The 14,181-nt window shown below is 39.8% G+C and overlaps 1 protein-coding gene across 1 annotated transcript in view; it reads right to left on the reverse strand.

The window, feature by feature from the left end:
* Positions 1-14,181, reverse strand: part of LOC102384482 (glypican-5-like) — a 628,050-nt gene that overhangs the window by 208,543 nt on the left and 405,326 nt on the right. The window contains exon 9 of the mRNA XM_025209865.1: positions 10,401-10,454. Coding sequence (XP_025065650.1) covers positions 10,401-10,454 — 54 coding nt within the window. The remainder of the gene's footprint in view (positions 1-10,400; positions 10,455-14,181) is intronic.

The raw sequence follows: 14,181 nt of genomic DNA on the forward strand, positions 1-14,181 counted from the left end.
TTATGAAACCAGTCTTTATTAAAGGGAACAATGCCAGAGAGCTCTAGTCCCAGCTACAGTTGCAATTTCTGGATGAAATGATGAACGTCAAATGGATTGAATTTAAGACACAGGGGGAGCTGACAAATATAATTCATACTTGACTTTTCTCCAAGTGAACAGCCCAGTGAAAGATTCCCATTGACTTCAATGGGGTTTGGTTTGGGCACCAAAGTCAATTAGTGCACAGACAAAACCCTGGAGAGAACCTACTGTGCTCTCCCTTTTTAAATTAAATGTTTCTTGAAAAGGATGACAGCTACACTTCTGAGAAAGAACTGATATATCACAGCATTTTTACCTGTGAGGATTATAACATTAATCTAGCTAAAAGTCTTTGAACCTGCAAAGCACTACAAGAAATGCTCAGTATATCATCATCACCATGGACAAACTAATTAAGAAAAAGTAAACCAGGAGTCCATTTTAAAGAAAATAATTCTGTGTGTTAACTAGAGTCTTCAGTTAATATTATCAAAGCTCATTTATTTTTGGCTGGATAAGAATTGAGATTTTTTTTTTTTTTTTTTTTTTACTTAGAAGATTTATATCTAGACTTCAACTGTGCTGAAATCAAACTAGGTTTTTTTTTCTGATACGCTGTGCATTTTACAAAAACAAGCAGCTTTGAATGGCATTTCAAAGATGTCACTCATTTAACTACAGTTCCTATCTGTCTGTACCAGAAAGTAGATCAAAATGTTTTATTTAAAAAATTCTTCAGCTTAAAATTTCTTGCAACAAGCAATTACCATCATTGCCTCTATCCATCTTCCATATCATCACATGCTGACATATGCTCTTCAGTTTAAGTTTTTCCTGGTTCTGAAAGTATGAGTAACATACGCACAACTTCTAAATATTTGGTGATCCATTACATTTTAGAGCTAAAAATACCATGCTTTCAGTAGAACAGAAAAGTTGTTCTATGATAGCTAGCTGTAACATTTTTCATCAGCAGCTCTCTTAACTTCAAAATGAATGAAACCTTAATTGGCAATGAAGTTGTCATTGTCATGAGATAATTGACCATGCAAGATGGCTGAATATTCTGACTCAACCATGAATTCACTTAAGTGTTTGGATGTGCAGTTCTCCCAAGATAACGACTAATTCCAAAGATTTATTTCTTAAGAGAAAACCTCTTTGAAAATAATGAGCTTATACACTGCAAGGGAGAGTGAAGGAAAGCTGTCGTCCCACAAATTAGCCAGAGGAAATTATAGTTTGCTGTAAATTACAGGCTACAATGGTATCTCAAGTAGCTTTTGTGATATGCCACTGAAGTGAATCTCACCTTGTTTAGAATGTCATAAGGATTTAAACAGTTCTTAAGAGGAAAGGCAATTCCTACCAAAACTAGTGTCCTTCCATGCTTTAAGTCACTCCTGTCTGCCTCCTTTATCACTATGCCATCCATCCCTTCCTTGTTCAGAAACAAAGGCGGCCCTCTCTCCAATGTATTCGTTGTCCTTTGCTTCAATTACTTCTCCAGCAACTGATTTTGCATATCCCTGTTGTGAAAAATGCCCTTAATCTTCAGTTTACAGATTTTCACCCCAACCTTTATCCCTGAACCCTCACTACTGCAAAAATTGTCTGTATTTGATTGCCCTCGTGCATATGTTCATAACACTGTTTTGCCACCTCCAACTTTCTCAGTGAAAAATGGTCTTCCTTCACAGTTAAGCCATAGGCAAACTATTAAATCTCATGAAGATGATGCCAAGCACACCTCAGGATTTAGTCTTGAAACCAAGTACTGCTCTGTTTTAAATATATTCTTCCAATGAATGGTTACCACTCCTGGACTCACCATTCCAGAGGAGCTCACTTAGGTGCCATTTATCACATCTTTGTTTCATTCCTTGTTCACAGATGAAAACAGAGCTTCATTAATTAACATGAATGAGTGGGAGACCTATTGGAAAGGAGTGATTTTTATAAATTAGTGCTCCCTCCCTATATGGCTCTGGAGGGCTTTCCTGAAGCAGTACCGATGTGGTCTGTGTGGGAGTGACGGCAGCAGGGTGTATATACTCACCTTGGTGTAAAGCTCAGTACTGCAAGACTTCTCTGGAGGCTTGTGATCAGCTCAGGGGTTCTGTAGTTTTTCATATGATGCTTATTCTAACCATTAGATGTGGTCAGTAGTCTCCAACCTTTGCTGGTCCACAGGCAACAATCTCAGACAAGTACTAACTATATCATGGCTAACATGTTTGGTTCTCCCCATCAATCTGAAGAAATGTTTGCAGAAAACAAGAATTTCCTATGGCCATGAGCATGGGCAATATGTTGCCTTTTTGCCATGTAAATGAGACTTCTGGACTACAGGCAATAGTCATGGGGCGACTCTGCTGCCGATCTTTTACTTACTGATGAGATAATATCTAAGCACTTCACAATCATTAATGAGCTCACCCTCAAAGCAATCCTGTAAGGTGGGAAGCTGCCACCCCTATTTTACAGACTGGAAACTGAGGAAAAGGGAAGGCTTCCCAAGGATATGCAGGGAGTCTGTACCTCAGGTGGGAATTGATCCCAGCTCCCCTGAGTCTTAGGCAAGGATTCTTTCCCATCTCATAATTCTCTCTTTCTATTGGATTTTATCAATACCTGGCTGATTTCCTCAGGCTGCATGCTAAGTACAGACTTGTGGCTGACCGAAGGCAGATTAAAAGCAGCAAGAGGTACTGTGTCCACTCATTCTGATGAACTTATTAGAAGTAATGCCTAACAATATACTGCAGATTTTTTTGTAAAAAAAATTGTTTTGACAATGAGATTGCTCACCACAAAGCTCTGCTGTTCAGTTTTACACTCAGAGGTTAGGAAAGCACAGCTTAGTAGTGTAACTAGGATAGGGTGACCACAGCAGCTGCCCAGGCGCTGACTTGAGGAGTGGGAGTGGCCAACGTAAGAGGGGGCAAGAAACAGCTGCCATCACAGTCACACAAACGTGCCAGAAGCACAGCGGCAGCTGAAAGTCACTGCAGGCTCCACGTACTACAGCTGTCCCAGGCACCCAGCTGCTTTGTTAAACCTCTACAGAGGGCTACATAGGTATGGGAGAAGTCAGTGTACTCTGTCACAAGCACTCTCAGAGCCAGGCTGGTCTGTGTATGCTTGCTCTAGCATGGGAAGCAGCAGAACCAGCTTAGCATGATGCAGTGGGCAGGCTAATTGGCTCTGCTAAAATGTAGGGCTATTTTGCAAGGTGTGGGTGGGAGGTAGGTGAGTCATATGGCTGTGTTGGGGTCGGGGAGTCACACTGTGGGGTGGCACACTCTCTCATCTGGCTGTACCTTAGCCCTCCTGAGAGGGCCAGTGTTTTTAGAGATCAGCCTTCCTGCTATTCTACCAGCTGCTAGTGCTCCAGACCCTTCTCCAGCTTTGGAAAAATCCATGGTTTGATCTTAGCTGGACTGTAAAAAGACTCCAAAGTCAATTGCCCCCTCCCCCACCTCCATCAGCATTATTCTAATTTCTCACGAGTCACCAGAATCCTCCAGAAATGTCTGGTCTCCCCGAGGTACCTGGCATTCCTCAAGTTAAAGGTCCATTTCTCTCAAAAGACTTTTCTATAGAGGAGTTGATTTCCCCATTATAGGCAGACAATGCTGTGGGTGGCCAAGCCCAATAACATCTTCTTTTGCCTGTCTAGGAGTGACAACCATCATTAAACATGCATCCTTAAGTTCCTTGCCTAAACCATGTCCAAATGTATACAGATATACAAAAGACTGCATAACAATCTATTCAGTGATAAAACATAAACAGACAGAGCATAACATGGGTTTTCCAGTGAGAGCACACATCTTATCAGCACAATAAAACACAAGGAAACATTCAGAACACCCCCCATAACCCAAAAAACATGACAATCCTAATAAGGGTGACCTAAATTTAGGGACCTACGCAATTCAAGATTTTGCAAAATCAGGCACTGTCTGTGAAATTGGGTGATGTCCATGAAATCTGCAACCCCCTCCCCTGTTACTAAAAATAAAATGCTGCCTCCCCGTGGGAGCTGCACAGCCTGCCGGGGGGGGGCTGCTGACACAAAGGGGAGCAGCCAAGATGGTGGCTGCCCTCAGCTCTCACTGGTGATTGGCCAAGAGGGCTGTCTTTTGTTCAAACTCCACCAGCCAGCAGCAAGGGGTGAGGCTACATGACAGACAGCCCTTTTGGCCAATCAGCGGTGATGGGGAAGGCTACCAGGGCCTTGGGGGGGGCACCGTGATAAGCCTACATAAATGGCTATCGATACCACAATCTGCCCATGAAACTGGCCACCTGGTTCCTTGATTTGGGTAGGTCCCTACCTGTAATAGCAGAGGGACCTCATTCCTTTTCATTAAACAGACTCAGTATTATTCCAAAGCTTTCACCCTGTAGGAAAGCATGTATACTATGCGAGAGGGCTAATTATAAGGTTTCAGAATCTATTAAGTCCTAAAAGAGATCCCTATTCCATTCAGAACAAAGCATGAGCAAACAGGCCCAGATTAATTAAAAAATGTGGATCAAAGCAACAAAAAAGCCTAGGCTGAATCAGAATACAAACTTCTTTTAAAAATGTCTGAATAGATACACGCAGACAAGGTTCCTTGGGTGAATTTGATATCTTTTATTAGACCAACCCAAACGGTTGGAGAATAGTTATTAAGCAAGCTTTTGGGTTCAAAAACCCTTCGTCAGGCTCAGGAAACTGCAACAGTTGGTGTGTGCTCTTCCTGAATAGATACATTTTTTGTGGTTGCACACCTCACTTCCTAGTATTAGCTGGCTCCTAGAGGCAAAGGTGCCAAAACATCACAAAGAAACATGTTCGCACAACATTTTTAATGTAATTTTGTAGATTCAAAAGGTTTCGAGATTTCTTAGATACACATCAATCTAGGGGTGCTTCTGTAAACTGAGCTCCTGAGACTTTCACAGTTCATTCATCAGAACTCATTACTTTTTTTGACTTGAAAAGATTTTTTTTAAAAGCTAACCTTTTGACTTCTGTTGTAAGCTAATTTTCTATCCATACTTCATCTCCTGTTCTACAGCTCTTTACCTTTGCCATTAATCAATAATAGGCAATCATGTCAAATGTCACCAGCACCCTAAAAGATAATTACAGCTCACCTTGGTTTCTCAACTTTTTTGTTGTTTTTCATAGAATATGTGGCTCTGACTTCTGGCTTGATTGAAAACATTTTCTTTTCTGAAGAAATATAACTTAAACCTCAAAACAGTTAAAGTGTCAACAGTCTGCTTTTTGCAGTTTTTTAGCTCCTGGAGTCAAAAGTCTTGTGTGCACCTGGTTTAATACTTATGAGTAGATTCAGCTAGACTCTAACGCTCAGCTGTGACATCACATGTAATCTTTTCAATATGCCATATCTGTGAAGTAAAATCCTGTGGTACTATACCCCAGGTGGCAACTGTGATGAACATGGCATAAATCTCTAGATAGTGTGTATTGGATAAGTTGGTTAGAAAACAGACATTTTAAAGTCATTTTAGTATACTGATTAGAGTCCTAACTGCTCTCTGCTATTATAGGACCTCATTCCCCAAGTAACTGTGCATGGATGCATCTTTAGTAAGTCCCACTGACATTAATAGGTGTCTACCTCTGGATACAGTCACATGGAAGGCTGGGGCAAGGGTTGATTTATCACATGCAAAGGATAACTGATGATATTTCACTACAGTAGTGCAACTAGGTGTGCAACCAGGGCACCAGCCCCAGGCACCAACTTAGAGAGGGCATAAGAAAGGCAGCCAATGGCATTGCTGTCCTCGCAGCTGCAGACACCACCCAGCCACCCTTGCTGCTCAGAGCACAAGACCTGCTTATTACACTTCTGTCTCACTATACTGCTTTTTAATCTATACAGCCATGGTTTGTACATCTTGGCTTCATCCAAAGGAACAGTAGCATGCATTTGCAGTGGCAAAAATAGCAGCAGCACAAATTTGTGCTGCATCGCATGCTCCTGCACATGTATTTTGCTGCGGGACAGTTGTCCCATTTCAGTCAGACTGCCCTTTCCCAGCTCCTCCTGGCTCCCACCATCCTAGAGCAGCCAAGGCACAAATGAAATAGTAGAGATACTCTGCTAAGCAAGCCTCCGTTTGTTCCAGCACACACTAGCAAGCGCCACATCATGTTTTTTCCCAGCACTATTTTTTTTTTTTTTGCTACTGGGAAATCCCAGTAGCAAATTTTGTCCCCGTGCTGCAAATCTGCAGTACAGAACATGCTTTAACATTCATGACATGCAGTTAGTGGTGCCACAAACCACACGCCCTTAATCGCCTGTACTGTACAAAAGAACTTCCCAAATCAAATATACAGGTACTAAACCATCAATTCTTCCTCAGGCAATATTCCCAATACCTTGGAATTAAGCCCACTAACAGAAGAATAAGAAAGTATATAAGAAAACAAGGAGTGATGTTACTAGCTAGCTCTCTAGATACTTGAGGGTATTCATCACAGTAGCATCTCGGTGGCTCTATGAAGAATTATAACACTATATGATGACTGCCTTAAAACAATGGATTTTTACTATCTGGGAATATCTACTCTACATATTTTAGAGTACTATTATTCAGTTAGCAGGAGACCATAAACTTTTAAAACCAATCTTTGTATTTACAGTTGCAAATTGGCTAGAATGCCAAACTATAAAAATACCTGGTTGGATGTTGAAGTTTGTTTAGCATATTACCTTCTAGTCTTTCTTATAATGTAGTCATATAATACTTGGGTCCTTACCCTGGCAGAACAGTTTGGGAGCTGAGCTCTACGTATCCTCTTTCAAATCTATAGGCCAGCTTCTCAGTTGCATTCCAGCCTTTCTGTGCTGTCTGAATGGCACAAAGGACCCAGAAAAGAGCCAGATCTGCCTGGCTAAAACTTCCTATGGCATGTGGGAGCTCCCAATAGGCATGCCATCACGGTAGCTGGCCTCTGTACCACATCTATACTTGGGCATAGTGAAAAGGGCATGTCAGGGCAAGGACATGGTTAGTTCACTATGTCTGCTTCTCTCATTATATTCAGCTGGTGTTCAGCCCCACGGCAACCATGGCCAGCTGGCAGAAGTTGCAGCAACCCCCAGGCTGCATTCAAATCTGCTGCAGCTCATTTCAGCATGAATCCAAGCTCAGACTAGAGCAGAAGCTCAGAGCAACAATCTAATGTGCTTTCACTTGAGGCATTTTTTTCCCTTCTGATCACCTTGCCTTTGTTTTATTATGAGTTTGCAATAACCCAGGGGTGGCTTTGTAGATCTTCTTTCTAACAGCTATAAGTAAAAATTAGGCACAGCTAGTCACAGTCACACTGTTGATGTATTTGAGAGATAGCAGCTATATTGTGAGGCATTTAGGGGGTTTTTTGGGTTGTTTTTTTTTAAACAAAGATGCTTTATGTGTTTGGCATTATTAATGCAGTCATTCAGTCCCAACATATAACAGGTGACTGACAGCTGTCAACTGTATGAGTCACCCCACAATTATACAATATAATCAGTTATGATTTAATGATGTGTTCAGTAATAAAATGAACCATCCAAGATGAAATTAACATGGAAACTAATGGTGACATCCATATAGATGTCTCTCCTGAGCTCTTAATTTATGCTCTGTGGAAGCACTGGATATATACAGTTCTTAGTACAGCAAAATCTTTGAAAGATGACATTAACTTTCAGCAATTAGGCATTAACCACAGGCCTGATTTGAGATCACATATTAGTTGCTGTTTATAGGAATGAAACTAGTTTAAATTCTGCTCTTTTTCTAGGGGGAAAAAGTGTGTGTTGGGGGTGGGGAGAGAATGGGATTTGAATGCGTTCACACCCATCCTCTGTTTTCTTTCAAATAAAACAAAGCTCCCATCATACTTCTTATTTATAATTTACGCTGTAAAAATAAATCTGATTGTAGCTTCTATTCTTTGAGCTCCACTACAACCTACACTCCCCCATGGACCAACCTGGTGGGAAGTGGGGAGATAAACAGAATTTATCACAAAAATAAATCTACACAAAGTGAAGAGGAACAAAAAGTGAATGAAAGTTAAATAAGTCAATAAACAGGTAGAATAGAGAACAGAGAGAGGAAAAAAGTGGTGGATGCTGTGCTACTGCTGGAAGGTGAAACACTGCTTACTCCTGTCCTCCAGAACAACCTTCCAATTTATAGTGCAGGAGGGAGTATGACAAGAAGATTTCGAGGACTACTGATTATTTTCTATTCACTGGTGGTATTTCTCTTAAGTCCTAAGTGGGGCATGCTGAGAAAAGCAACTATTTCTCTTCAACTATCTGCAGTCTTCTCACTGTACCACATCTCCACACAACTCTGCAAAGTTCATGCCTCCCAAATGGGATGATGCTTACATACAGTTTTGGCCTTGCTCCCCACGACTCTCCTCCACTGGTTCAGGGAGTTCTCAGCTATATATTGTTCAGTTTTGCTCCACTCTATGGAGCAAGGAGACCTTAATTTTAACATTTACTTTGGGTTATAGCACAACATTACATTAGCTATTAATCCCAGAGACATCATAAAACCACTTACATTCAGTAGATTATAATTTGCCAATGCATTTTTCACTTAATTAGTTGTTATTGTGCAACCCTGTATTAACCTCCATGTGTGTTCACAGTGACTCTACCTGTACAACGAGTGACCTGAAGTCTGATCCTGTTCTAAAGCACTTGGCATTTGTGTGGTAGCATTAAGAGAAAGAAGGTAAAAAGCACGGTAAGCCCTAAAGCAGGTAGGTGAGCACACAGTGCAAGTAGCAGTACTTAGAAGTTTCTCAATTATTTAAGCAGACTGGAAAAGAAGAGAGAACCCTGCCAGGGTAGATCTGAGGGAGCACTGAACCAGTCATGGCTCTTCATGCAACAATTCATTAAATCAATATATTTATTTAATTTGATTATGAAATTTGACAGCAGAGTAAGGGGAGTGCTACCTGTGAATTTGCTCCACTGAAGCACATCCTTATGCAGAATTTCTGTGGCTGGGTCTCATCTCTCTGGAGGCAGAACTCCTCTAGCTCTCACATTTTTAGTACCTCAGTGCACCGGCAGTTGAACAAAAGGCCCTTTCTCATTATTTATTCCAACTGTCACCATCTTTGTTTCTTCTAGATTTTTTTTATCAGTTCCTGAGTAAGAAGCAAAAGCCCATACAAAAAGTGCCACTACACACAACCATGATTGTCAGTTTTCTAAAACTGGCAGTATCTCCAGGTTTTCTCAGTGATGGGGGAGAGAGAGAAAAAAAACAAAACCCCAAAAGAATTTTTGAGAGCAACCGCCCCCCTCCGCCCCAGCACAGAACCTGAAACTCTGATGGGGCAGGGATGGGAATCCTGGGGAAGGAGATCTTCAAAGTAAATGAATTGCAAGACTGCCATTCTTTAAAGATACCAAACAAAATTAGCCTTATGATTCTTACTTTTGAAGAGGGAAAAGCTCGAGGGATGTTGCATAAAACAGAATTTAAATAGTGCAATCTTATTGCAGAATGAACAGTGAAAAGGGTAGGTCAACAGAGACCAGCAAGTACCTAATGAATAGTCCTCTATACTTCCTTTTTAATTAAAAGAACCCAAAACAATAAATGTGTCTAAAAATCCCTCAGAGCCTTGAAGCAACTAAACGGCAAAGACACTAAAACACCTTTCAGATTTGCCTCCTTGAAAAGGTCATCATCTACCAAGGACAAATTTTGAGTGGTAGGAATGCTCAGAAACCTTCACACCACAAACATAAAAACAACACAAACACACAGCACTCAAACTCCTGCCTACTGGCTGAAAGTAAGCAATAATCTTCTAACAAAAAAACCCAAACCCACCAGGCTAATTACAGCTGAATCCAAACCTCAGACTGATAAAACTCAGAGTCAGACCATGAACATAACATTGCTAGGGTTTCTCTCATTCCTAATACATTTAAGAAACCAAGTCTTATTATCCTCTGTTCTGTCAACTGTGGACTTTTCTCCAGTGTATTTAGTATTCCTTATTCATTTCCTACATATAACTTCTGACTTATGTTGATTGCTTTTTCCTCTTCCCCGTTTATTATATATTGCTTTTTATTTCTGATTGTTGTCTTTACTTTATCCAGTATGATGTTTAAGTAAAGTTGTCCTTTTCCTTGAAAATCATGCCTTTTTGTCATTGTGTACACTGCTAAATTAAGACTTATTTGTAACAGTAATTACTTAGTTCTCAAAAAGAAGTTTGATATAATAGTTTTGTTTGAGTTAGAATTAAATAGTCATTTATTATCTTTTTATTTGGATTATTAATCAATATATCAAATTACCAGGCTGATGTTAAACTTCGTATCTGGTAGTGGTTTGTCATTTTTCAGTATACTCTGCAATAGGAAATGATTAGTAAAAGAGAGCAATAATAATCTTTAAACAGTATTCACACCAATAACTGAAATAATCTTTATAATAAAAGTATAATGTTGTTACATATGGTTCATAAAAACTTCATGCAACAAAGCTGCTCAGTATTAAAGTTTTACTCAAGTCCCTGGCACAAAAGGTCATTTTTATCAAGTATTTCAGAGACTCTAGCTCTACAAAGCACTGATCCCTCTCAGTTTATGACTTCATCCAGGTCCAATTACATTGTCTAAGAAAGCCAAATCTAAAAATTCCCATTTACTATTCTGAAATCCATTTTATATGATTAGATTCTCCTATTTCAAATGCCACATCAAGTATGGTTCTGTGCCATTTTATTGCAGCAAAGCACATATTTTATTATATTATCTAATAATTACATTGTTTGTCTGCTGGTTCACTCCCATAAACATGTCATTTGGAAAACCTCTATTGAGAGAGGTTGCTCTAAGAAATACTAAGAGGAATAAACAAATTAAGGCATAGAATACTGAAACGATATTGAATACTTTGATGATGCCTGCAAGTCCAGTGTGTAATGGGACATATAGCTGAATTTGAAACACTATATGCTACCTATCAGAAGCCAATGTTGGAAACTACTTCTGTGTTTAAATTTGATTATACTGGGAACCTATTTGAAATTGCTATTAGAAATATTTATATAACTATGAAAGGATGCTGATTTCATAGAGAAAGAACCACTGCTTTGAATTATATCTGAAAAACTGTTTTTTTAAGGGCAGATATAAGTTAACATGTTCACTGACATCCTTAGATATTATTTTTAAATTACATGTGCAAAAAGGACGAAAGACATGCCAACAAATTCACCCTCTTAAATGCTATTATGCTGCAAGGGACTGGGCTTTTTGCTGTGGGTGCTTTAAAACTGAATTCTTTTGGAGTCTGTGTTGCTATTTGTACAAGGAATACTAGGGAATGCACAAAGATTCTCAGGCCCAGAATTGGCATAGTACATTTACACAGCTATTGATAATGCCTATACATAAGGACTTATTTAAATGCCATGCAAAGCCTGTGTTAAAACTAAAAGGGTGAACAGATTATGTTTCTGTGAACACAGGAATCATTTGTGGGAACTCTTGAGTTTTTAGAGGAGATGAAAATCAGTTTCTATCACTTTCACAACAAAGCTGCTATTTTCTAAAGAAATAGTAAGATTCCCTTTGGCACAGCTTATAAAAAGTTCAGGTTTCACAAGTAAATACCGACAATGAGGTAGCATTTAAATAATGAAAATAAAATTCTTAAGTGAGATTTAAATGGTGCACAGGCCCTTTACACTGGCTTAACTTTCATTCAGTGAAAATAACAGCAGGTTTGCACAGGCCTATGGTGAAATGGGGAAAACAACAATGAAAGGTTGAAATCTCAGTACATGGAGCAACACTGTTCTTATTGACTGTCTTTCATTTTTAAGCTGCCAGGTTTGGGGGAAAATATTCACTTGGGTGGTCCTTTGGCATAATTAATAGGTCATACTTGGCTTTTGTACCCTTTGGGGCACGTCTTGGGGCAATGTTGCTACAATGCTGTGCATTAGTACTTCCTTTTGGAAAGTATAAAAGGAAGTACTAAAGCACAGCATAGTAACTGCCCCTACTGTGCCGTGTGTGTGGCACATGGTTAGATCTTGCTGCTATGTTGCCATAGCGGTGGGTTACAAGGGAGTGCACCACTACAGCAGCGTAGCTGCCGAGCATGTATAGACCCATGTGTAGCACTCCGTAGGACAACATGTAGACACACCCATTTATATTCAAACCAAATACTCTGCCCCTTTCACAGGTGACTATATCAAGAGATCATTTGTCTTTAGATGGATGTAAAAGGGCATCTGCCTCATCATCTTATTTAAAATGCACACAGCCCTAAAATGCAGACTGGATTGTAACACTAAAAAGCCATTGTAAATAGATCATATTCATAGTAAGGTTGTTTCAGTTAAAATAAACTTGTGAAAACATGAATCCAGGACCCAGATATTTTCATAGGGAGAGATGTCAAGCTCCTCACTGGACACTTTCACACACATAATCATAGATCAGGCTGAAAACTATTCTATCTATGGTTGTGAGCTGGTCAAACTTGTGAGTGTACTTCAACCAGTGTGTATAGCCTGAGATGCATAGGCTACTGCTGTTCAAAAATACAGTGACCCAAATGGGTTTTGTCCACAACACCTACAATTTCTCTAGCTGTTACATACCTAGTCGTAAACTTTGCCCTGAGTTATTTCATCTAGCCATTGGGCATACCACAAATTCTTCTTTCTGCAAATGAACATGATGCCATGTAGACACCCTGGGGCTGGTCCTCTACTCTTCCATCTCTCACAATTAGACTAACCTGTCAGTGCAGAGCTGGGATGTAACCACTTGGCTATAGTGAGTCCAAGTAACAGGGCTGCAGTCGCCAGGGCAAAGGGCTGTAAAGGTGATGCAATGTTTCCATATATGTACTGGGATATGTACTGGAGATAATTAATATATCTCCATTGAGGGTGATTTTTTTAATCTGCCTCCCACTGACAACTTGCCATGTAGTTTCTTGACACTTAGCCCATTTACTTTGGGCTATGTGCAGGACTGTGACTTGGTTCTGGACAGTGGTACATTTAATCTGTAATCCATTTTAGCTCTGTCTCATTTTTAACATTCCCAGTTAGCAAAACAGAATGATGCTTATGGGAATCTATGCTATGTGCTCATATGGCCAAAGTACTGATTTTCTTTCTATTACCTACAAAGTTTTCCTTATAGGTCTGAATCTGGCCTCATACCTGCACAAGACTGAATTGAATTAGGAGTAAACTGCACAGGCTGTCTGTTGTGCAATGAGATCAGCTGATTATGCTATCAGTCAAAAAGTTTTTATGGTGAATTTAAATAAAGAAAGTGTTTAATTTGATTCTTACAAAATGGGCTTCAGATATGCTCATTTTTAGAAACAAAATATCTTAATTTGGGTAAAAAAGACCAGTAAAGAAAGCATAGCATTTAAAGAATAGCTAACTGCTAGTAGAAAGTAACAAACACTCTAAAATTAGTGAGCATTGGGGTCTGTAAAATTTCCACTTCGTCTTTTAATATTAGTTTGCGAGTGCTAAATGCACAGTGTTAACACATCCCTGAGCCTCACTACTGAGGCAAGAGAATAAAAAGAAAAACAGATCCTTTAACTCACAGTAGTCCATAGCAGGAAAGAAACACGTGGCAAAATGAGACACTCACTGGGGATAAGGTGTTTATTAGAGGAAGTCTGACCACAGAGATGAATGTACACTTGCACATACTTATTATGGAAGAAACAACCCGTTAACCCTTATAACAGGGACCAATTTCCAGGTGAATGAATGTATTTACAAGACAGAGGCAGTTGTTCCAGTGGCTATATTCCAGGAACGGGTAGGCTTTCTAGCAGTAGGAGTCCAAGGAACATGAAGGTACATTCAGAGGATGGTACTGGTGCTTGGCATGGAATAAGTAGTGCTCAACTGCCAAGCACAGTTCAGTGTTAGGGGTATTATGTTGCTGAAGTTTTTGGGTAAGACATTAACCTGAGATCATGATCATTTGTGATCATTAAAAAATCCATGATTCATAGATGTTAGGGTCGGAAGAGACCTCAGTAGGTCATCCAATCCAAACCCCTGCCCTGGGCAGG

The sequence above is a fragment of the Alligator sinensis genome, unplaced genomic scaffold (genome assembly GCF_000455745.1).
Source record: "Alligator sinensis unplaced genomic scaffold, ASM45574v1 scaffold237_1, whole genome shotgun sequence".
Lineage (NCBI taxonomy): Eukaryota > Metazoa > Chordata > Crocodylia > Alligatoridae > Alligator > Alligator sinensis.